General features: G+C 33.5%; 2 protein-coding genes across 3 annotated transcripts; one reads left to right on the forward strand and one right to left on the reverse strand.

Annotated features, from left to right (window-relative positions):
• Positions 1–430: 430 nt before the first annotated feature.
• LOC141446258 (ganglioside-induced differentiation-associated protein 1-like) lies at positions 431–10,455 on the reverse strand. Of its 2 annotated transcripts, XM_074112780.1 has the most exons (7): positions 10,340–10,455; positions 8,881–9,038; positions 8,585–8,777; positions 7,507–7,683; positions 6,656–6,853; positions 3,764–4,781; positions 431–659 (listed from the first exon to the last, which is right to left on the reverse strand). In XM_074112780.1, the coding sequence occupies exons 2-6, from the start codon at positions 8,956–8,958 to the stop codon at positions 4,483–4,485; spliced, it is 945 nt and encodes a 314-aa protein (XP_073968881.1). In that variant the 5' UTR covers positions 8,959–9,038; positions 10,340–10,455; the 3' UTR covers positions 431–659; positions 3,764–4,482. The 2 variants fall into 2 exon arrangements, with proteins under 2 accessions (XP_073968881.1, XP_073968882.1); XM_074112781.1 differs by lacking the exon at positions 10,340–10,455 and having other exon boundaries at positions 4,561–4,781.
• Positions 10,335–23,341, forward strand: LOC141448797 (uncharacterized). The gene is made up of 5 exons (XM_074117460.1): positions 10,335–10,475; positions 10,727–10,855; positions 15,250–16,364; positions 20,176–20,757; positions 22,721–23,341. Exons 2-5 carry the CDS (start codon positions 10,829–10,831, stop codon positions 23,304–23,306), a joined length of 2,310 nt encoding a protein of 769 aa, XP_073973561.1. The 5' UTR covers positions 10,335–10,475; positions 10,727–10,828; the 3' UTR covers positions 23,307–23,341.
• The last annotated feature ends 287 nt before the right edge of the window (positions 23,342–23,628 follow it).

Consider the following 23,628-nt stretch of genomic DNA (forward strand, 5'->3'; position numbering starts at 1 on the left):
AATTTGAACTGATCGCTTCACTGAACCCGATTATAACACGGCGATAAATATCCGTAAACCGGAAGGAAGTACCTCCTTCCTGAAGATGTTCCTGAACAATTCCCTTAACTTGATCTAATTAATTAAAACTTGAAAGCGCATGCCAAAAATGTATTTGTAAGAAAATGTAAACGTTTTGTTTTAATGGAAGATTTGACAAATCACATTCTATCGGAGAGGGGGTTATTTGGATTTGCTATGAAGCACGATTTCAGTGTAATTTACAAACCTTGCTGTCTTTAAAACAATTACCATGTCTAATTGTGGTTTTTTCTAAATTTCTTTGCATAAATTCCACCACAATTGGATCTTACGACTTTTGTGAGCGCATTTTTTAGTGTTTGTATTACCTTAATGATGTCACCTAAGACTTTCTTTTTATTTTCACACATTGAACACATCTACACTAACTTTTATTTAAAACATGTTTTTTGCTTTGTTCTACAATTTACAGAAATAAAACTCCACTCTGACAACAAAAAAATCCACAGTAAAAACATTCTACATTTTTTTTTTACTTGACTTGATAACAAGAAGAACTGATAAATTGAATCTTCTGAGAATCACATCTGAATTCTTACTATACACTCTGACGACCAAACGTTTCTGTTCAGAAATCACTGGAACAAAACTATAGATTAGCACGAAATATAATGGGAATTTTTTAATTTAAAAAAAAAATAATAATTGCAAAGATAGTTTTAAATGAAGTCGAAAATTTTGCACGTTCTATGGTTTTTCTTATTGGTTTTATTCGATGTAGAATCGATTTTTTTTTCTACTAACGATGTTGGTATGTGCTTTGTTTAACTTTATTGCAAATATTTTAGACATTTTTTTTCGAAAATTTGCCATCAAAATGTGTCTATTACACAACTACATGTTTAAATTTTTATAATTTTTCTTTTTAAATATGTATATTAATGTTTTACATTTATTACCAATAATATTCGTCTAGCCCGCTTTGATTTCGAACTAGAGCGAAAGGTCTGTCCAACGGAACAAGGGAGTATTCGACTTTCGACATGCCTGACGATGGCAACACAGCTAAAGCGATAAATATTTAAAGCTTAAATTACACCTAAAAAGAATTAAAGAAAATTTGCAAATTAAATAATAAAAATAAAATAGACGATGTGACATTGTAAACATTTGATACGTTGATATAAAAAGTTACGTCAAGATTGCACCAATTAAGATTATCTCCAAAATCCCTTGAAGGAAGATAACGTAATTATGTAAGCGTAAGCTATTATTTTTTCTTCCATTTCTATACATTCGCAGAATAAATGGTTAATTAGATAACTATACAGAAGCTAATAACCATATTTACAAATAGTACACCTTACTGCGCATGAGCTATAAAAATATTTTTACCAATTAAATAGCAGCCAAAATATTATTGTTTTCCGAACTAAAACAAGTTTCAAAAATAAAAATAACTTATATTTTATTAATAATTCGTTTTTCAAAATATAATGTCGTATTCAAGTTAATTACTTTTTTTAGAAGCCAAATTAAAAAAAAAAATTAAATCGCAAAATGCAATCAGGTATCAAGTGATGTAACCTATAATAAGTGCCTGTTAAATAATTATAATGGAACGTAAGGTTATTTTTTTTTAATAATACCGAGTAATAATTATTATTTGTGGAAAATATACACACAAAAAAATAAGATTATTATTAAAAAAAAACAACTAAATAATTGCAGTATTTAACATTCCTGATTGCAAGTTGGCAATTTGTTGTAGGAAGTATTTGGCTCGTTTCTTTTTTAAATGGAAACTTTTGTTTTAAACAATTTTTTTTAAAAATTTTATTTCCTAATTTTTGAAAGTAGGCTTTATTCGAAAATTATTTTCAATTTTGTAAACCAAATTGTGATTCTTTAACCTAACCGTCTGAAGTAATTTGAATAAAAATCTAGAAGTAATCTTTTGAACAACTTTAATACTCGTATCATATCATATCGTTAATTTAGGAATTTTTAAATGACTAAGAGAAAGTTTAGTATTCTAAATAGAAGGTGGGGATGGTACTTAGGAAAATTCTGATTAAGAGGATTGGATTTAACTGTAAGTACAACGACTGTCTTCTTCTGAACTCAATTGTTTTGTCTTTGTCTGAACTCAAATATTTTCCCTTTGATATTTAATTATATCTAGAGCTCTTATATTCCAGAAAATTCCTAAACTCCAGAAAATTAATAATAGAGAAATCTTTTTATTCAATCGCATTTTCTGTTAACTAATTTCAAACTTCGTGTTCCCGTATTCTATCAATGTTTCAGTCGTAGATTACCATTATTTAGCCAACAGAGCGGTTACCTTTATGTTATAAGTTGCACACTTTCCAGAGAATATACACAAAATAGTTTTTCTTTGGATCGAGACTGTCCATAGGCACGAGTAAGTGGGGAAAAAGCCCCCTGGTTCCGAGCTTAACCCATACTCCGCCAGCTACGAGATACTCGTGGTAATTGGTTATAATGTGAAGAATTTTGAATTTGAAAAACTTCGTTTTCTTTTCTCAGTTGCGCGAATAATTGGGTAACTCTTGAAAGTATGTGCCATGCATGCCTGGTCACACTAGATATTTGTAATTAACAAAAAACGAATAAAATAATGCTTAATGTTGAAGAGTAACCATCATGCGATGATTTTCGATGGTTAAAATAATCTGCTGCAGATGGACCGAACATTTAGCTGCACAACAGATATGGTTGAGATTTGAAAGTAATGAAACTAAAGTGAATTCGAATTCTGTTATTCCATACTGAATGAATAATTTACCTCTCTAATGATAGCTGAAAAATCTGAAACCTATCTGGGCAACACTGCGTACATATCCCACCATTTTCAACAGATTAAAATTTATTTTAGTAATTTAATATTACAAAATATTCGTTTTTTCTAATGTCACTACAATCAAAACTAATGGGAAAACGATGAGATCAACAAAAACTGTGAAGATGTGAAATTAAAAATGGGGCCACACATGGAATTGATTATTTTAAAAATTAGAAAATTAAGAAATAACAACAATATTTCTAGTTTCAGAAGGCCATTGCTTGAGCAATTTCATTAAGGTGTCACACTCTCGTGTTCTGTAATTGTCAATATACCTTTTGAAAATCTTAAGCACAACTTAAGAATTTTATTACCAAATCCGTTGCTAAGGCAACGGTAGAACGCAGCTTTTCCAGAGGTGTCAAATCCAAATTAACTCTCCATAAAAGACTTTCTCATCCCCAAATTACGAAATGAAATTTTTCTTAAAAAGTGTGAATTCATAAAAAGACGATTACTTCTTTTTTTTGGACATGTTCATTATACAATACAGCGTGAAGTCACAGCATCCACTAAAATCCAATACAATCAACTATTTCCTAAAAACGTGTTGATCTTAAAATGAAAACTATTCCATGGCTCTTTTAGAAAAATTACTGAAAATTTTTAATTTACCTTTATACAGTAGCCCTTTCACCGATAAGTTGATATTTTTTTAAATTTAGGAATTTTTATTTGACATATCTTATTCATAAACATGTATTTAAACACGTATTTAAAGCATCATATATGTATGTATGTATTTAAAATGACCCTTCTCCTTAACCTAACCTCTCACTATAAAATACTCTACAGAAAATCTTTAAAAAATGCTACACAAATAAGAGTGAACGATTTATTTAGTAAAGCTGGATTTAAATTCAACTGACTTACTGCGAATTTGGGATTTGGTTGATGTATTTAATTCCAATTATGCAAGTGGTGAGGCCGTACATTATACGAGAAATATCACATTTACAGGAAAGCCAGTTTTCTCTTTTCCCACATATTTTTTTTTTCCCCAGAAGAAAATGTTCACAAATAAAACTATCACTTTGCCCAGACAATAAACTTAAAAGTATAACAGTACTTCACGTGGTAGTCCTTCTTTTAACGAAGGTTGTAAAAGAGTGTGTTAATAACAAAAAAAAAAAAATACAAAACAAATCAGTGTATCCATTTTATCTAGAGATTTATATTATAATATCAAAAAATTGAAATTAAAATATAGTAGATTTATTATTTTTTTTGTTCTCTTTCAATAAAATTTCATTAAAAAATAAACAACAATAATTATCAAACTGTACATGTTAAAAATCGATTATCGAGCTACTAATTAAGTTTCAACACTAAACTTATCACAAAGTTATCATATAAATGCTAAAAATCGATGCCCCAACTTATTCCACACTTAAATACGATACAAATAAAAAAATAGAGTGACCGGTTCAAATTCAAAATATATTCCTATTAGAATGAATTCAACGATAATTTTTTCACTTTGTTTTTTTAGTTTGTTTTCAAGTAACGGCTTAATTTTCCCTAATAATTATTTTCTTATTATTATTATTATTATTGTAGAAACAAACAAAAGAGTGGAATTACTAATAAAATTATCGCGATCTAGATTTATAGTAATAGACAGCACCCCCGGCTATGGCTAATAGAGCTGCAGCGGTTGCTCCAAGTACCTTGAAGCCGATTAGGGCTTTGAAGTGGTAGAAGAGTGTAGGGAATGTTGCCTGGAAGGATGGTCTAGTCGAGACTCTATCATAATAGGCTTCTACGCAAGGACGTCGTCCAGCGCTGTAAAATTTACGACTAAGTCCTACAACATCTAAACGATAAAGAAGTGTAGTCAAACTGACGTCTGCTGCGGTGAACTCTGGGCACACTAGCCAACTACTGGAATCTGGAAAATAAAATAATAATGATACTTATTTAGTAGTGAATAATACGACGTTTTTTTTTTAACTTCTCTTACTCTAGACGATGGCGATCGTGCAGAGTTCTAGTTATAAGCTTTCACTTGAATGTCCGCTGAGATCGGAATAATGGTTTCAACAAATTGTGCTATGTATGAGCGCGCATGATTCATTATTATGCCATGGAAATCTTAAAACGATATTTCCACTACAGGATACTGTCCTATTCGCCAATATTAGTCAATGACTAATATGTCTAAATAGTCCCTCACCGATGAAGGCCACTTCTAATTTGTTCACTTTACTCTTGGAACCAGGCTAGCAGATCACATTGGCAAAGAGATGGCGGACAAACTGGCTACATAGGTAACTGGCAAAACCTTCCCTTATCCCGGGGCTGTGATGAATGATCAGTATACGTATAAGTTCTGGGTTCACAACAAAAGTGAAACCGTTAGACAAATCCATGCCAACACTAACTGCCATCTGCTATTTTTTGGTGTATGATGAAAGGTAAGGTGTCAACACTGTATCTCCATTTCAAATATCTAAAAAGTCATAGAATTTGAGAGGAGGTATTCGAAACTTCTTTGAATAAAGACATTTCAGTCAGTTAGGAGGAATATAGGAGTTCCTATTTCTATATCTCCCCATATTCTGCAAGTGTCTTCACCAAATTCAGGAACCTCTGAGATGGCAATGCTCTGTGAGAAAACCTGCCATTAGCTTTTCAAGAACCAAAAAAATAACCAAGCTCTCCAGAACAGAGCTCTAGCAAGAGATTGGAATCGGCAGTCAAGTATAATCTCCAATGCACTATTACCCGCAAAACCTTACCCTAACATTAAAATTTTGGCCCCAGATTAAAGACTGGGATTGTTTTAAGAATGATATAAACCCCCACAAACCCGAGGCTTTCTAGGGGAACACCAGAGCTAGGGAAGCCGGTAGCTTGGGATAAACCAACTAATGCTAACTCACCCTTCCTCCCTATACTCCCACGAGGAACATGTCCCACCCTAACACTCGGAAAACCACCATGACTGTTTGGGGGAATTCACCAAGAGGAGAGAGGTAGGTTAGGATAACCCCAACCTTAACGCAGGGTCTACGCCCTCTCTTCTGTCCGAGATAGATATAAAAAAAAACACTCTGTAAAGAAGTACTTTTGGGTGAGGGGGCGTCAAAGCTATTATACTTCCAAATTTCTTTACTTATTATTGATTATACTAAGGATTCAAGATTGGCGAGGAATCGGTCAAATAAAAAACAACTCCGTCTTTTTGCCAACGTTTCGACAAATATATTGTCTTCTTCAGGGCGTGGCTATGCGGATTGGTTGAGTTACAGAAACTGTTTCTATAATAGACAATATATTTGTCGAAACGTCGGCAAAAATACGAGTTGTTGTTTTTATTTGACCGATTCCTCGCCAATTTTGAATTCTTATTTTAATAATTTACGGTTACGAAGCCTATATATTCATTAATGATTATTTCATATTTTACGAACGTTTAAACCAAGTAATTCCATCATCAGAAGATCTATTTTGTGTTTTTAATAGTTACTAGATACATAATTTAAACGTTCATTCCACATGAATTACATAAATAATAGGAAATTGTGACTGAAAACACGCATTGAATACATAATTATGATTATTACACGATTTGAACTAAAAAGTAAGTTCCACGGAGGTGCTCACACGAAATATAAACTTTGTACTACCTCCACTTTTAGAGGTACAGTGAACCACTTAAAAGAAACTTCTATTTTAGTTGGGCACAGAGGAGAGGATCGTATAACCTAAGAGGAAGTTGATAAAGTAAAGACAGATAAAATAATTGAAGTAAAAATTCACCTTTATTTTGAAACAGCTGATCTTCAACTTCTTGTAGGGTATTGTCAACTTCGTCTAACAGACGAGTATAAGCCTCTTTATCTTTAACAGTTTTATAAGTTTTGGCATGGTCTTCTGCTTTATTTAATAAAGTTTCTCTATATTGTGGCATAGCTTCAGCTAATTTTGTAAGACGTTCAGCAGTTTTCTCAAAACCAGCTGGAAAAAAAAAATAATGATAAAATTATTTTTAACTATTTATTTAATCAAAATATTTTTGCTGACATTTAAACCCTTTTTTCGCCAGACTGATTTCCCTTATTTTAAAAAAAATATGTACTGAAATGAAATCAGCCTACGAATGATATTTTGTACATCTTCTTGGATCACTCTTGAAGGAATGAATTTATTAGAAAAATGCTTGACAAATTTGCATTTACCTAAAAATGGGACTACATAGAAAAATAATAAGCATTTTCATACACAAAAAAACACAAGTTCCTAATTGCCGCTAGCAATTCAGAAGACACTTCTACCAAGCCTTCGTAGCCATTTATACTTTTTTTGCAAACTCTATTTAATCTGTGAAAATTACTCAAGCCTGAAAAGAAATTAAAGCGAAGAATATATGTATGTACATTATATGGAATAAAATTAATTTAAGGCGCGTCAACATGTGAGATCATTTGCAATTGGAGCTATATCAGGGCATTGCCGGTCTCTGGGCAGTGTTCACTCGTTACACATTATATCAAGACTATCTTCATCTTTTTGTAGATTGTTCCAGTACGCCTACCTCCTGTCCAATTGTAAAAATGGTCTTATAAATACTTATTATTACAAAAAAATAAAATATATCACAATATACCCACCTCTCATAAAAGCTCTAACCGGTGCGATGAATGGTAATTTCGGTTTACAAATGAATTCTGAATGATAAAATGCTCCCATAGTAACGGTATTAGCAGGAATTCTATCGATTAACTCTCTGAAATGATTTACTCTTTGTTTAATGGACGGTTCCTGAGGAATCAATCTTGGATGATTACCTTTAGAAAGAAAAACAAAAAACACCACTTTACATTTGTTTAAACTGTAGATTAATCTTGCAACTCAGTGTATGATATTTAAAAAAAAATGTGACTCTACTTTCTTCTTCAAAATATAATCTGTTATTAATCACATCAACGCATCTTTCAATTACCACGAATGGTGGCAAAAGATTCACTACAATCTGCTTTCAAGCATAAATTCTCAACTACAGTAACTCAAAATATGTGCGGAGGACTGGAAATTAGTCAGTCCGAAGAACCGAGATATGGGCCGCAAGACGGTTTAAGAAGTTCCAACTACAGCTCATTAACTCAAGCAGTCTGACGTGAAGTGGCTGTAGCCAGGGTATTATTTTATGCAGGAAAAATATTCTTCACTGTTTTTTTCTATTGCCTAAAGAAGCGTTTAACATTTAACAGCACAGACCTTAATCTAACTGTGCTAAAAACGTTCTGATGTTGTAGTAGCTCGTTTATCAGAAACCAAGTCACAACATACCACTCCTACAAAATTCGATCATCACAATGCTTTAAGAATAGAAAATTTCTTAGGTCTTCACAAAAAGAAGAATTTGGATATACTTTAAACTTTGTGCCTTTTGTTTAGCTAAAAATTCAAAATAGAAAATAGCCTTACAGCTTTTCAAGATCATTCTGATGTTACTAATTAACTACACTAATTTAGGCTTTTTGATCAGGCTTTCTTGATTCCTTCAATTTTTCCGTACGTGTTTATAAAGATTTAATTTCGAATTGGCACTTGATTCGATTATATGAACAAACAAAATTTAGTTCAAGGTTTTGTTGATTCCCCTGCTTACGAAATGCGTGATAAATGAATCATTCCCCTAATCATGAGGGGGAAGTTTTCGTTAAGACATTGTAAAAGACTACCTACCATTGCTGAAATTGTCCTCCAGATAGTCAATGATTCTTGCTGAATCTGGAATTACTTTCACACCATCTCTAAGTGCGGGAACTTCACCTCTAGGATTCACCTCAAGAAAAGAAGGTTGATATTGTTCACCTTTTGTAATGTCAATTGTTTGACTTTTAAATGGAATTTTTTTCTCATGCAGTGCTAGTATCACCTAGATTTTTTTTAAAAAAAATATCAAATCAAACATTTAAATTTTTTTCTAAATAATCTATAGAAATATTTCAGAATCTAAACGGTGTAAGCAGAGTTCATACCTTTTGAGCATAGAATGAATAATTATGTAAATATAATAGAAGCCCATTTCCATTTTCATTAGTTCCTTTTTGAGACATAATTACTAACACAAACCTTAATCCCTTAAATGAGTCTGAATATTCGACTGAGGAAGGTTATAAGTTGTTTTTAGTAGTATCTATTATCAATTTGACCAACATAAAATAGTTAAAGTTTTCATTTAAAAAAAAAAAATACTATACATTTATTGTTTTATTTTAATGATTGCATAAATTATGTTGAGCAAAAACCATAAACTTAATATTATTTACTAAATAGTAGGTAATAATTGACAATATATTATGTTTCATCCAGCTTTTCTGGCAAAACCTACAATGGAAACTTTATATAACGTATAAATTAGATACAATTCACACCATTTATGTAATATACTATCGAGTTGTAGTTTACTTGACTAAAAGTTGTGTAATTCTATTAAACACCCACGAATGTGAGAAAATAACTCACTATTTCATCACTTAAAAACCACTTCTTAAAAATATATTTTTAATTGAAAATTCTTCTGCTTTAAATCCAACTTTTTTAAATAGGAAAATTTGCATTACGGTAATTTTCGGAAGGGTCAGGAATAAGATGGTAAACAATATTAACTAAATTAAGTTAATTGAAACTTTTGTCCCCCCCAAAAAATTTATTTGCAGAGGTACTCCGGGAAGAGCACCTCTTGAGACTTGTCAACTTCGAGTACATTGTGCGGATTTTCAACCTGTGCCATGTCAAAGAGAATTATGTTATGTAGGTAATGTTCGGAAGGAAGGAATTAGTAATATTAGGATCGCGACAAATTCTTTATCTCAAAAAACTATGTTTTCTTAAGGAAATGTCCGTTTTGAGGTCTCCTTAGTCCGGAAAAGTGTTTTAAAGAAATTGATCCGCCTAAGTGAGCATTCCTACGAAGCTCAAGCATTATTTTTATTTTATTTTAGTGTTTCTTGAAAGTGGTTCCATTCATTTTCTTTACATTTTGAACGTTCACTGCAAACTTATAACATCTAATTGGAAGGTTTTTCCTCCATGAAATGAAGCCAAGGGCACTTTTCTCTAAAATGTACAGCTCTATTAACAATTAAGGCAATTCTGAGACGGTTAATTTAGTGTTTCAGCTTCCATTTAAAATTATTGTTTCAGTGAAATTAACCGGTTTCACTACGAAAAGTTAGGATTAAATGTTTTTAGAAATTGGGAATTTAAGAAAATTCTCCTAAGTTAATTGGAGTAACTAGTGTAATTTCATGCTAGATTGTAATTTTATTTTATATTTGTTCTTTTCATTTTTTTTTTTAAATAACCAGTACTAATTCGTTACAGGGGGAAGATGAGTTATCTGTGACCTCGAAATGTTTGCTTTACACGTTTGGTCAACACAAAGCTCCGAGATAACGGAAATATATATATATTTAATGTGATATGCATACTCACATGACATTTTCTCAAGGTTAAAAATCTTGATTTTTCACAGCTTTAGGTACCTCAGTTACATTTCTTCAAATCAATATGCGCTAGCTATAGCTATGCATAGCTAACCTAACCTAACCAAATGGTAATAATATTTAAAGTAAGTTTAATTATGCTTAATTTCTTGCTATCACTATTTATTTATTTTTTTTTTTTTTGAAAAATTAGAGCTTTACCTATTATGAACATATTTCTTTGCCATCAGTACTTTATTTTTGATTATTACTTCTTTTCAAAAACATTACCTATTCAATATTCAATAAATGGGAATGATGGCTTCTTTAAAAATATGTAGATCATCTGTACTAAATAAGCACATGATGAAAACAAATTAACTTTTTTTTTCTCTAGATCCTGTTCAAGATGAAGACCTAAATTTTTATATTTTTTGTTTTTGTTAAATTAAATGTGGAAAAAATAAAATAATTTCGTGCAAAATTAAAATTTTTAGATATGTTAACCGCAAGAGGATTATTCAATGTAAGTTTTTTCTTTAAATTAAGTCACCTAGAGCTGCCGTAAACAGTGAAATGGAAGGAAAGACCACTTTGGTTTTGTTAAGAAATCTACACTTTTATTTGGCAAGCAAAAGTAAAACGCTCAACCATTAAAAACAAAAGAAAAAATATAATTCTATAATTACAAACATTCCTAAAAGATGAAAAGTAGAGGCAATATAATGGAAATTGTAGTTAACAGGCTTTTTTAATACCTCAGACAACTATTTCAGTGTTGTTCTGTTTTTTTTTTTTTGAGAAGTAGGAAAAAAAAGGTGTACCAACATTAAAGTGTTTCTGCTGAAACCTACCCACTTTACAATAGTGATGGGCAGAACGAGTCCGTCTTTGGACTCGTTGGATTTGAATCAGTTCCAGGGTTGGAATCGATTCCAACAACTCGTTCACCGATTCCGGTCTCTGTACTTACCCTATGCATTAGTAACATTGTAAAAAATATCATTAAATGTTAGCTTTCCCAGTTAATAACAAAACTATATTTCTTTAACACACATTGAGTACTATCCCTAATTTCCAATTGCACTGATAAATATAAAATTAACAACGTAACACAAAAATTAACATAAAAATAGACTAGTCAATTATAAAAATTAAAGCAATGCTGTTTAGTCATTATCTAGCTTGACCACTGGAAGACTGGAGTTAATGTGCTTCAAGAGGATCCAAGATAGAGAAACGGAAATGGGTAGGAAATTATTCCCATAAAAAAAAATCTAACCCTTCAAGCAAAATGATAATTACTCATAAATAAAGAAATATTTATTTACTAGGACTTGTATATCAAGCTTTAAAAATATTATCTCATTATCTTACGAAAAGAAAAAGCTGTGTGCTTAATCTTTAACATAGCGCTGGACACTCTTATTCTTATCTTCATTGGGTAAGTTTAACCGTGTACATGACCGTGAGACAGTCAAAGTAACACTGAGCCAAAATTTAGTATTACCTAATTGGTTTACTTACTGCAGTATCCCTCCCACTCTATCACCAATTTCACAAACATTCATCGATTGGAAATAATTTTTAGTTAAATATTCGTTTTATTTGAATACAAAAAACATTATAACGCTTTCTTAAGATGATTTTAATTTTTAAAATTTGTTTTTGTCCATTACTCTTATAAAATACGAAGAATTTCAAATAAAATATAATATACAAACACAATGATCTAGTGTGCAGGTGGAGTCAGTCCTCGTTACCATAGCAATGGAACCGTTAAACAACTCCGGTTCCAGCTCCAGCAATTTCTATTGGCTAGATTCAGTGAACGAAAAAATGGAACGAGTCCGGTTTCAAAAGGATTTAAATCACTCCGGATTCGACTCCACCAACTCCAGTGGATTTAACCAATGAAAATGCTAGAGCTGGGCCGGAGTCGTTTAACGGTTCCGTTGTCATGGTAACTACGACTGACTCCACCTGCACACTAGATCATTCTGTGTTTGTATATTATATTTTATTTGAAATTCTTCGTATTTTATAAGAGTAATGGACAAAAACAAATTTTAAAAATTCAAATCATCTTAAGAAAGCGTTATAATGTTTTTTGTATTCCAATGAAACGAATATTTAACTAAAAAATATTTTTAATCGATGAATGTTTGTGAAATAGGTGATAGAGTGGGAGGGATACTACACTAAGTAAACCAGTTAGGTAATACTAAATTTTGGCCCAGTTTTACTTTGACCGTCTAGCTGACATGTACACGTTCAAACTTACCCAATGAAGATAAGAATAAGAGTGTCCAGCGCTATGTTAAAGATTAAGCACACAGCTTTTTCTTTTCGTAAGATAATGAGATAATATTTTTAAAGCTTGATATTCAATTCTTAGTAAATAAATATTATTTATTTATTTATTTATTTATTTATTTATTTATTTATTTATTGTATTTGTGGTCAATAAATATTATGAGAGTAATTATAATTTTGAAGGGTTAGAATTTTTATGGAATAATTTCCTACCCATTTCCGTTTCTCTACCTTGAATACTCTTGAAGTAAGTTAACTCCAGTCTTCTAGTGGTCAAGCTAGATAATGACAAAACTGCATTGCTTTAATTTATATTTGACTAGCCTATTTTTGTGTTAATATTTGTATTACGTTGTTAATTTTATATTTATCAGAGCAATTGGAAATTAGGGATAGTACTCAATGTGTGTTAAAGAAATATAGTTTTGTTATTAACTGGGAAAGCTAACATTTAATGATATAATAATATAATAAATTGCGTGACATTTGTTCTTATGTTTAATCGTTCCAAACCTTCTGCTGCCTCATTTTCATTTTTATTTGCCTAAATTTTTTGGGGCGGGGCGGAATCACTTTTTTTAAAAATAGGGATTTGAATCAACTCGTTCCACCATCGGACTCGTTCCAATGGAACGAGTCCGCTCAAATAGCCCATCACTACTTTACAATTCCTAACAATCTATCTGGATCATATTATTATTGACTTTCCTTATTTACAGACTAAACTAAAGTGACCACATTTTCATTGAGACAAAGCGGGACAAATGGGATGAAATGAGAATTACAATTTAGTGATATATATTTTATTGTATACATTCATATACTTGTACTAAAATGTATTTATTATTAATTATTGGTAACTATAAAAATATTTGTAAAAAATAATTTGAACATCATGATTTTTAATCAAATTAAATTTTTTATTTAATAAAAATTATGATTTTCTTTCACGGTCATATTTTTGATCCGAGTGAATACTCTGCAATAGATTCGTTATCATTTATTAAAATGTGAAATATTTCACATGAATTGGTCAAATTATATTTTACAATTAATATAGATTTTAAAGTTTTAATGTTCAACTGCGTTTTTTCATTTGTCCATATTTTATTGATATTAGAAAGAACAAGTTCTGTTGCATTTGTTCCTGGAAAGGAGAGCGCGAATTCTACAATTTTCAAAATATTTTGATAAGGAATATTATTCTGTTTAAAATGAAGGAATAACTCCGTCCATTTTTTGTCTCTTTCCACATTTGTAGACAACCAACATTTAATTTTTTCATCTGTAACATATCTTTTTACCAATGACACCTCATCTTATTGCTCTACCTTCGTCAATCAAATAATGAGTCAAACCGAACGTCAAATTGAAAACAACAAACCGCACTGTCTTCACTTATCTGAATTAAGCCGAGACGTAACGACAATGATCGAACACCACCGTGTAAATCTAACTCGGTACATTGCCTAATTTAGTTTACTCTGCATGCATTTTATGTGCTTTTTTTTTTAAAGTATTTTTTATTTCTTTATATTCACCATAATACTTAATAAATAATAGGTAATATATTTTTACAGCACATTTAAAATAAGAAATGCAGATATTTTCTAAAAAGCGGGACATTTTTAAAAATCGGCGGGACGCGGGACAGTCCACCAAAAAGCGGGACTGTCCCGCCAAAATCGGGACGTGTGGTCACTTTAGTCTAAACCTATTTTCAGGAAGTTATTTTTATATAAAGTTTTCAATCTGCAATGCCTACCTAAATTTGGGTAGATGATCCGTAAGGCAGTCGTTAGTTGCATTCAGACCCGGTGGCTGTCTCACCGTATACCATCAGGTCCCTTGGACCTTTTAGGTCTGGAAAGGTAGTAACTAATAACCCAGCATGCGTCATGCAGGATGTTCAAGTTACAACGGCACATTTCCGTATGATACCATCGGAAGCTACACTGTGCTAGAGCTACTATACAAACCTTGAATAAATTAACGTAGTTTTTTGTTTTTGTTTTTGGAGATGGGGCCAGCAAAGAATTAAAATTATTCTCTTTTCATTGCTTTCTTTTATGGTTTATTCAATCAACTTCAGGGCTATGAACATTAAAAGATTTCAATAGTAATCACTAATGTACAGGACAGAATTAAATGTTTTAATGTAAATGCAGCTACCTATATTATATTTCCTCTTAAATTTATACATTAATAATTAATAAATATATACATTATTGTTACTGACTGATCAGTGAGTACACCAATATTACAAGAGGAACTTAGTATTCATCAGAAAAAAAAAAAAGGTTATGAAGTTAACCTACAATAGATATGAGAAGGCAATAATCAGTAAGCTAACAAGATTGTCAAGGTTGGATACTTACTTGAGACTGTAAACTTGAAATTTCAGCTAGAAAATTTGAATGTAAAGTTACAAAATTGTAACCGTTTAATGATGAAAAAAAGTGTAAAAGGCCTAGACAATTTTGGGCTGAGCTTTTAACAATTACATTTGCGGCAGTTCTAGGTTACTTTATTTTAACAATATTTTAACTAGAACCAACGTTACTAACAATTTTTTTTTTCCTTTCTTATCGTTTTTTTTAATAGAGAAATGGTCCATTACAATTTATCCGGACGATTAAAACACCAAGAAAACACCTAGAACCGAAAGAACTGTCCTGGCAATGGGCAGTGAAACAAGATCCTGCCTTAGATTATTGTGAAAAACCTTGTCTGACTTGTCCGAAAAAGAGTTTTTTCCCACGTTTTCGAAAAGCTCATATAAGTGCCGATGTACATTCATGTAAGAAAAAGAAGAAACCGATGACTTGGTCTGATTTCTTCAGCTTCCTATTGCCGGACTCTGCAGTCGCATCCAAGCCACCGTTGAGGACTTGTCGTAAACTGTTGGCCCTAAGACACGACCTATGCTTAGATCCACAAGATTGGGCCTGCTGTGAAGTGAAATGTATGAAACAGCCAAAGGAATGGTATGGCCAAGGAGTGGTGCACGTGATCGTCTCTAATCTGCCAGAAGTACAGCCTCCTCTACTAGTAAAACCTTGTTCACCACCGGATCACATGACACCCAGATGTGTAATCGCAAAAAAAGGTATGCCAATTTCGACGAGTAAATCCTGTCAAATAGATTATATATACAAGAAACCATACAGTGATTTCTTTGGATCTTCTACAAAACCACCAACTTTGAGGAGTGACAGATTTGTGTGTCGTGTGAAATGTTTCAACGAATTTCCAAAAGTACATGATAAAAATATCAAACTTTCTTGTAGATCGTTTGCTGAATTCAAAGACGTTGAATGTCCAAAAGAATTGTTTACAAGATATAAGAATGTTTCAGTTACACCGTGCGGTGATTTAAAACCCATAGTTAGCAAAGATACTGGTGCAAAAATAGAGATAAAGAAAGGAGTCTGCGGACGGCAGACTTTGCTGAGGCCATCTGGAATTCGTAACTTCAGTACCAGACCTCCTGGGAAATATTCTACTGATGAAATCATGAAAGCCATGAATAACGCAAAACCTTACCTACAGCCGTCTAAGCCATCAGTCAATCCGGAAAACATCATGAAAAGAGGCGGTATAAGACCACAACTGAAGGAAAATACAATGCCTGAGATCAGACCACATGAAATGCCACCCAGTTTTCGTAAAGGTGGCGCACGTAAAATGCCCAAAAAACCGGAAATATTAAATCAAAGGTAAATATTTCATTTTTAATGCAAATTCTAAACCAGCGGTTCTCAAAGTATAGTTAGTAAGCACACCACTGGTGGCATAAAATCAGCGATTCAAACAATAATAATAAAAATCAGGTCCCAGAAAATGCTCACTGGACTTCGTCAAATCCGCTATTCTTAGGATAGTAAGAATGGGGACATACGAGTGCACGAATCCGTCGCCACGGACGCGCATTGCGGGCATCTCCCTTCATCAGTCAACATTTTTGTTTACAGGAATTGATGTTTTTTTTTTGTATTTTTAGGCGCGTCAACATCTAAGGTTATTGTGGAAGCCGGAGTTTTTTTTTCAGTGCACTGCCAGCCTCTGGACAGTGTTCTCACGTTACAGAAAACACTGTCCGTCCATTCCCCAGACAGTGAGCTATAAGGAGCTGCCTAGGAAGAGAAAATCCAAGGTGCCAGCAGCTGGATTTGAACCCACGATCTCCGCTATAGAATCCAGTACTCCCTGACCACTCAGCTAATCCCTTCCCTAGGAATTGGGAAACGTAAATTTATAAAAAAAAAAAAATATAGATTCAACTTACAAGATTTTCTAATACTCTCGAGATTCTAACCTTCTACAGAAAAAATTTTAATCCTAACGTAAATCAGATTGTATAACAGCGAATAGACACCTTTAACCTACCCCCATCATTCTTCAGATTGCCCTCAAACGAATTAACTAAATATATATATATATAAATATTTAATTAAAAGTTATAAATCCAGAGTGTTGTACCCACCAATCCGTTGGTTATACCCACCCTCGTACCGAAGTTCACAGAAAATTTTTGAAAAATCACAGTGGTGCTCTCAATATGATGAAGAAACCCGTGAATTATAGTAACTCATTTATTGTTCATTTATTTTACATAAAACAGGATATCGTACTGGAATTAGGTCTTTAAAGGTACTCTAAATACCCACCCCCTTACCCACCACTTAAGCACAATATTCCTGGAAAAAGTTGTGGAATAAACTTTGTACAACACAATGAGTACAAACGTGAATATAAAAATTTAAAGGAAAAAGAAAAACATTTTCCGGTAATTTCTTATAAAAGTGAAAAATCTATTCTAATAAAATGGTAGCTCCAGCCTCCACGAGGGATTGAAGCTCCAGTTTCCGGCAATCTTGAGTAGTTTAATAATTTTTCCACACACACACAAGAGGGAAAATCATTTTCTTAAAAATACCCAATTTTTTTTTTGCATACACACGGGATCACAGAACAGTGAATTTCACAGTGAATACTCGAATTAGAAAATTTGAATATTAACGCAATCTTATTCTTTGCCACCAATAGATAGATTGAGAACCGCTGCTTTACGAGGGTCCTTTGAAAAGTCCGTGCAAAAATAAAAACTACTTAATTTTTTGGGGTAAACCTTTTTTATTTTTCAACATAGTCTTCTTTTAGGCTTATACACTTCGTCCAACGCTGCTCTAGTTTGTTGATCCCTTCCGAATAATAGGATTTGTCCAAGTCTGAAAAATAGCCATTCGTTTCTGCAATCACCTCCTCGTTTGAATAAAATCTTTTTCCCGCCAGCCATTTCTTCATATTGGGGAACAAATAGTAGTCCGAGGGAGCCAAGTCTGGAGAATAGGGGGCATGTGAAACGAGTTGGAACCCTATTTCCATTAATTTTGCGACCACAACTGCTGAGATGTGAGCTGGTGCGTTGTCGTGATGGAAAAGGACTCTTTTGTGGGCCAATCGTGGGCGTTTTTCTTGCAGCTCGGTTTTCAAACGGTCCAATAACGATGAATAATATGCACCTGTAATAGTTTTACCCTTTTCCAGATAGTCGATGAGGATTATTCCTTGCGAATCCCAAAAGACAGTCGCCATAATCTTTCCGGCCGAAGGAACGGTCTTCGCCTTTTTTTTGGCGCAGATTCCCCCTTGGTAACCCATTGTTTAGATTGTTCTTTGGTCTCAGGAGTGTAGTGATGTATCCATGTTTCATCCACAGTGACGAAACGACGCTTAAAGTCCTGCGGATTCTTCTGGAACAGCTGCAAAACGTCCTTGCAACACTTCACACGATTTCGTTTTTGGTCAAGCGTGAGCAATCGCGGCACCCATCTTGCGGATAGCTTTGTCATGTCCAAATGTTGATGCAAAATATTATGTACCCGTTCATTCCCGAGATGCCCACAGCACTAGCAATCTCACGCACCTTCACTCTTCTGTCATCCATCACCATATCATGGAATTTATCAATGATTTCTGGAGTAGTAACCTCAACAGGGCGTCCAGTACGTTCAGGGTCACTTGTGCCCATATGGCCACTCCAGAAAATTTTGAAACCACTTATAAACTGTTCTAATCGAAGGTGCAGAGTCACCATAATGTTTATCAAGCTTCTCTTTAGTCTCCTGAGGCGTTTTGCCTTTCATAAAGTAGTGTTTAATCAACACACGAAATTCCTTTTCGTCCATTTTTTGAAAATCACTCTATTTCCTCGATTCAAACGAATGCCAAACACAAAGAAATAGACCGATCTGGCTGAAACTTGGTGTGTGTTCTTCCAAGAGATGCTACTAACTAAACATAACCTCGATACGCGCCAGTAGTGCTATCTCTCTGACTTTGCACGGACGTTTCAAACGACCCTCGTAAAGAGTAGAAATATAGAAAACCTTTCCTACAAATCATTCAATTCTGAAAACTTTTCAACTTTTACTCGCTCAAAAGAGGAGAACAATTTTTTTTTTTTATTTGCAAGTAGCCCGTTTTGAGTTTTTTTGAGACTCAAAAATTGTGATTTTTTTTTTTTTACAAAATTAAGTCTGCGAGTGTCCGACTGTGTGGGCATTTAAAAATTGATATTTCTCTTAGGTAGTACTATCAGAGAATGCCACAATAAACTTTTGATCAAATTCAGCCAACTTAAGGGGATCCCGACGGCTTTCTTTAATGGATTTTCCATTTTAGGTCTATTTTCTCGGATTCTCCGACTTTCTTTAAGCTTGTAAGCCATTGCATGAACTTAGATCTTCAGCTTTCTATTGGAAACCTTTTTTTCTTTTTTTAGAAAAGAATTAGATTAAGGACACTTCTTATTTTCTGTTTCCTTCAAAGGCGCCATTTTTTTTGTGAACTCTGTCTTGCCATCTCTATAAAAATTAGAAGAATCAAAATTGAAGAAAATCAGCTGGCGGAAGTTAAATTTAATGAACAGATTTTCGCGAAAAGCACTCTTGAGATATTCTTAAAACTTGGTTTATCCTACGTGTAGATCTATAAAGTTCTTGAAGTAAACTATGGTTACTATATTCCATCATGGTTTAAAGGCCCCACGGTAGCCGAGCGGGTAAAGAGGCGAGACCTGCAAAGCTAATTAATATGCATTGTGGTACTGGGTTTGATTCCCGGTCTTTAGGCCTTGGATTTTATTTAATGGTAAAATGAGAAATTGTAAAGTACGTTTACTAGTCGCCTCCGTCCACACGTTAGTTGGACGTTAAGCCCCGCCTGAAAAAATAGGCGATTACTTTACTTTTACCATTAAGGTTTGATACGGATGCTATTCACTAAAATCCAGATTGGTCTTTTTAAAAGCACTTTTAAAGAGTTTCGCTTTTAACACTATCCAGGAGTTCCTCTCAAAACACTCCAAGTCTAATTAATCGCAGAGGTATCGCCACGGATGTACGGAGTTGCGGTGGATCAATTAGATTTTGTTCAATGTAAACCTGACAGAAAAAGTATTGAATTCAATATTATTTTTTGCCCTCTTTACTAACACACCACATCTATAATCCTGATGGTTTTAAGGTTTGATAAGAAACAAATATCTGGCCTTCCAAGCGTGGATACCAAATCGTTTTCCACATCAAGCGCAGTCTTTAAAGACAAGAAGAAGAAGAAGAAGAAAGAAGAGAAAGAGAAGTATGTACCAATCTGTAGCGGCTGCCCAGGAGTACGAGAAGCGTTGAGCAATGTCAAGAAGAAGAAGGAGATCATCAAGTGTAGAAAACGGGCAAGCGGTAAATGTCCAGGACCGACCAGGCCCCACGGCCCGCTAGATCCGCCAATACTTAGCCCATACTGGAAATGTAAAACTGCAGCCGTCTCTAAATGTAACCAACCCCGTCCGGCGGTGGTTAAGAAAGAATATTATAAGATGCCCTGTAATCAAGAAAAGAAATTCCACACTTTTGCTGCTCAGTTAACGTACTGTAATGATGGTTGTTGTCCACCTCCGAACAAGGTGAAGAGGCTAACACCCTTGGAAATTCCCAGAGAATCTTGTTTTGACAAGAAATATAAAAAAAAAAAGAAGAAGCCACAAGGTATTCTATGCAAAGTGGCTAGCTTATTCGGAATTGGATGTGGTAAGAAGAAGGACTGTATGAAGTAATATTTAATTAAAAAAAAATTATTTTGCATTTTTCGGATTAATTGTTCTTTCTTTTGATTATTACAAGATTTCAGAAATTGGGCCAAGATTTAGTTTTATTCACTAGAACTCCTTTTTAGAACACATAAAAATAAACAATTTGGACCTGAACACTTAAAATTACCACTTTTTAAAGTTTTAACATACAATTTCTTACCATCTCAAAATTTTTACTTTAGGTAAAAATGATTTAAATAATTCCATTCCAATTTTGAATGTTATAAACTCAATTTAATTGCCACTAATATTTCAGTGAAGTTGCAACTCAGAAGCAGTCTCAAAAGTATATCTTAAATCAGGTGTGGTGGACATTCCATTCTTTCTGCCGCAAATCAAATAAATAATAGAAAGAAATGAAAAAAAAAAAAAAATAAGAAAATTAACAATTTCTAGTGAGAATTATAATCTTACGGCTTCTCAAATATTCATCTTGGCAATTTGTAGAGATTAACCCTGTCTTTTAGAGCTGTAATGGATATTCGTAAACATTCAGCACTTTTGTTTATGTTAGTTTTTCCACTTTCCATTTCTGATTTGTGCATTTCTCTGTTGCTGAAGTGAAGAAAAGCATCCTTGGAAACCATAATTTTTCCACTAGAAAACAAAAAAAAAATAATTGATTTCACTCAATTAATAAATGCAGCAAATTTACTTGAATAAATTTTATTAGTAAACATACGAGTATGAATATAAAAAAGGAGGTTACTGAAACACTAAATAACCTTACTTTTGTTATATGGTCTAAAAACTAAACGTTGAGAGGTTTAGAATTTAGCAAACAAAAAGTACTTTTAATTTTATATTGTAGTATACAAAATTTTACAAACGATAGAATAAGTCTTTTCAATATCGATATAAAATAAGTCTTTTCAATATCGATATAGAATAAGTCTTTTTAATATCGATAATCAAGACTGAAGGTTTTCTTGAAAGTTGTTTATCTCTGGTTCTTGTCGCTTTCTTGAATGTTCTCCTTTTATTTTTCTGTTTTCAAATCTTGAACGATATCAAACAACAGCACAAAGTGCCCCAGAAAAGCGATACTTACTACTAATTAAGAAGGCACATATAATAATCATTTTAAATTTTCAATTCCGAGTTTACACCAGAAATAATGCTGACGTTCTTTCCTTTAGGTAGCAACTCCTTGTTTTAATAAAATTATTTGGGGTAACTAAGGAGGTAACCTTCTAAAGTTATCTTACACCTGCTAACACTATCCAGAACTTATAGGGAATACGCGGCAAAAATGGCAATTACCAAACCCATTTGCCAAAACACCAGCCCACACTACCGCTCCATTAGGAAGGGGATAAATCCCTTCTAACACCTGGTAAAGTACTTAAGTCTTTAGATAAGTTACAAGAAAAACACTTTGGGAGGAAAAACATCCCACCCACTCAATACCTTCGAAGAATATTCTGCTCTTAACTCTTAGTTAACTATCCAGGACCCCCAAGGACTTCCTAGGAATGGTCAAGGATAACTCCCATGTTCCTATTCTGAGATGGCTACCTTTGTCGTTCTCTTAATACCCAAAGAGAAGAAATGTTTGACTGAGTTATAAATCAATCAAGTCTTCATCGGTCACCGTTACCCTGCTTCTAAGAGCAATTATCATTGCCTCTTCTAATAACCCAATTTACCCACCACCACACGGCCTCCAGGCCATGGATGTGGGGCAGTGTAAAATAAATGCTAGTGTACTTGTATAAGAAAGTACAGTTTCCTAAGGTACAATGTGGACAGGTAACTTGTAGGACGCTAATACCAGAAGATTCTTGCAGTCTGCACTTCTTCTGTATTACCTTAACCAATTAAATTCGGCGTCAACTTTATGGTTAAAAAAAAAAAACGAATCCCTCAAAATTAAATTTTATTTTTGCCTACTTTACAATCTATAATCGTGATGGTTTTAAGGTTTGATAAGAAACAAATATCTGGCCTTCCAAGCGTGGATACCAAATCGTTTTCCACATCAAGCGCAGTCTTTAAAGACAAGAAGAAGAAGAAAGAAGAGAAAGAGAAGTATGTACCAATCTGTAGCGGCTGTCCGGGAGTACGAGAAGCGTTGAGCAATGTCAAGAAGAAGAAGGAGATCATCAAGTGTAGAAAACGGGCAAGCGGTAAATGTCCAGGACCGACCAGGCCCCACGGCCCGCTAGATCCGCCAATACTTAGCCCATACTGGAAATGTAAAACTGCAGCCCTCTCTAAATGTAACCAACCCCGTCCGGCGGTGGTTAAAAAAGAACGAGGTTATAAGATACCTTGTGAACAAGAAAAGAAATTCCACACTTCTGCTAGCCAGTTACTGGCCGGTCTGAAAGATTGTTCACCGATTTCAAACACTGTAAAGAGAATGGCGCCCGTAGAGTCTTGGAAACAGATGCCCAGGGATCATCCTTTTGATAAGAAAGCTGCCAAAAAAGGGGAAGGATCTATCCTGTGCTTTATAGCCAGGATGTTCAGGATCGGATGTGGCAAGAAAAGGGAAAATGAGTAAACTACAGTGTTCAATAAACTATGTTTTTTTCTGTTTCTATTTTTATTCTTCAAAGAGATGAATCATGATTTGTTTATCCCGGTGGGCACTTGGAACATGGTTATCCATGTATTTTCTAATTTCAACAACTCAAGTTAATTCGTGCTAGTATCCAGTAAGAAGTGTTTCTATTGGATAACTCCTCCTTCCTCAGTTTAGTGAGTGAAATAGGTCAGTATTATTGTCACAGATACTGATCGCGCCATTAGTGCTGTTCTACGAGTAACATGCAAGCACTAAGTATTCTCCGAACCGGTTGCAAATTATTTTTCACGAACAAAAT

Source organism: Rhodnius prolixus, unplaced genomic scaffold (assembly GCF_049639745.1).
Source record: "Rhodnius prolixus isolate KJV_2025 unplaced genomic scaffold, Rpr scaffold_1, whole genome shotgun sequence".
Taxonomy (NCBI): domain Eukaryota; kingdom Metazoa; phylum Arthropoda; class Insecta; order Hemiptera; family Reduviidae; genus Rhodnius; species Rhodnius prolixus.

What these genes read in the sequence shown, in the direction of transcription:
- LOC141446258 (XM_074112780.1), bottom strand. Translation starts at nt 8,958, where the DNA reads ATGTCTCAAAAAGGAACTAATGAAAATGGAAATGGGCTTCTATTATAT. An exon ending in ATTCATTCTATGCTCAAAAG is followed by an intron (nt 8,778 to 8,880) that starts GTATGAACTCTG and finishes AAAAAAATCTAG; the next exon opens with GTGATACTAGCACTGCATGA. An exon ending in GGTTAGAGCTTTTATGAGAG is followed by an intron (nt 6,854 to 7,506) that starts GTGGGTATATTG and finishes TTTTTTTTCCAG; the next exon opens with CTGGTTTTGAGAAAACTGCT.
- LOC141448797 (XM_074117460.1), top strand. Translation starts at nt 10,829, where the DNA reads ATGTTAACCGCAAGAGGATTATTCAAT. An exon ending in CCGCAAGAGGATTATTCAAT is followed by an intron (nt 10,856 to 15,249) that starts GTAAGTTTTTTC and finishes TTTTTTTAATAG; the next exon opens with AGAAATGGTCCATTACAATT. An exon ending in CCGGAAATATTAAATCAAAG is followed by an intron (nt 16,365 to 20,175) that starts GTAAATATTTCA and finishes GATGGTTTTAAG; the next exon opens with GTTTGATAAGAAACAAATAT.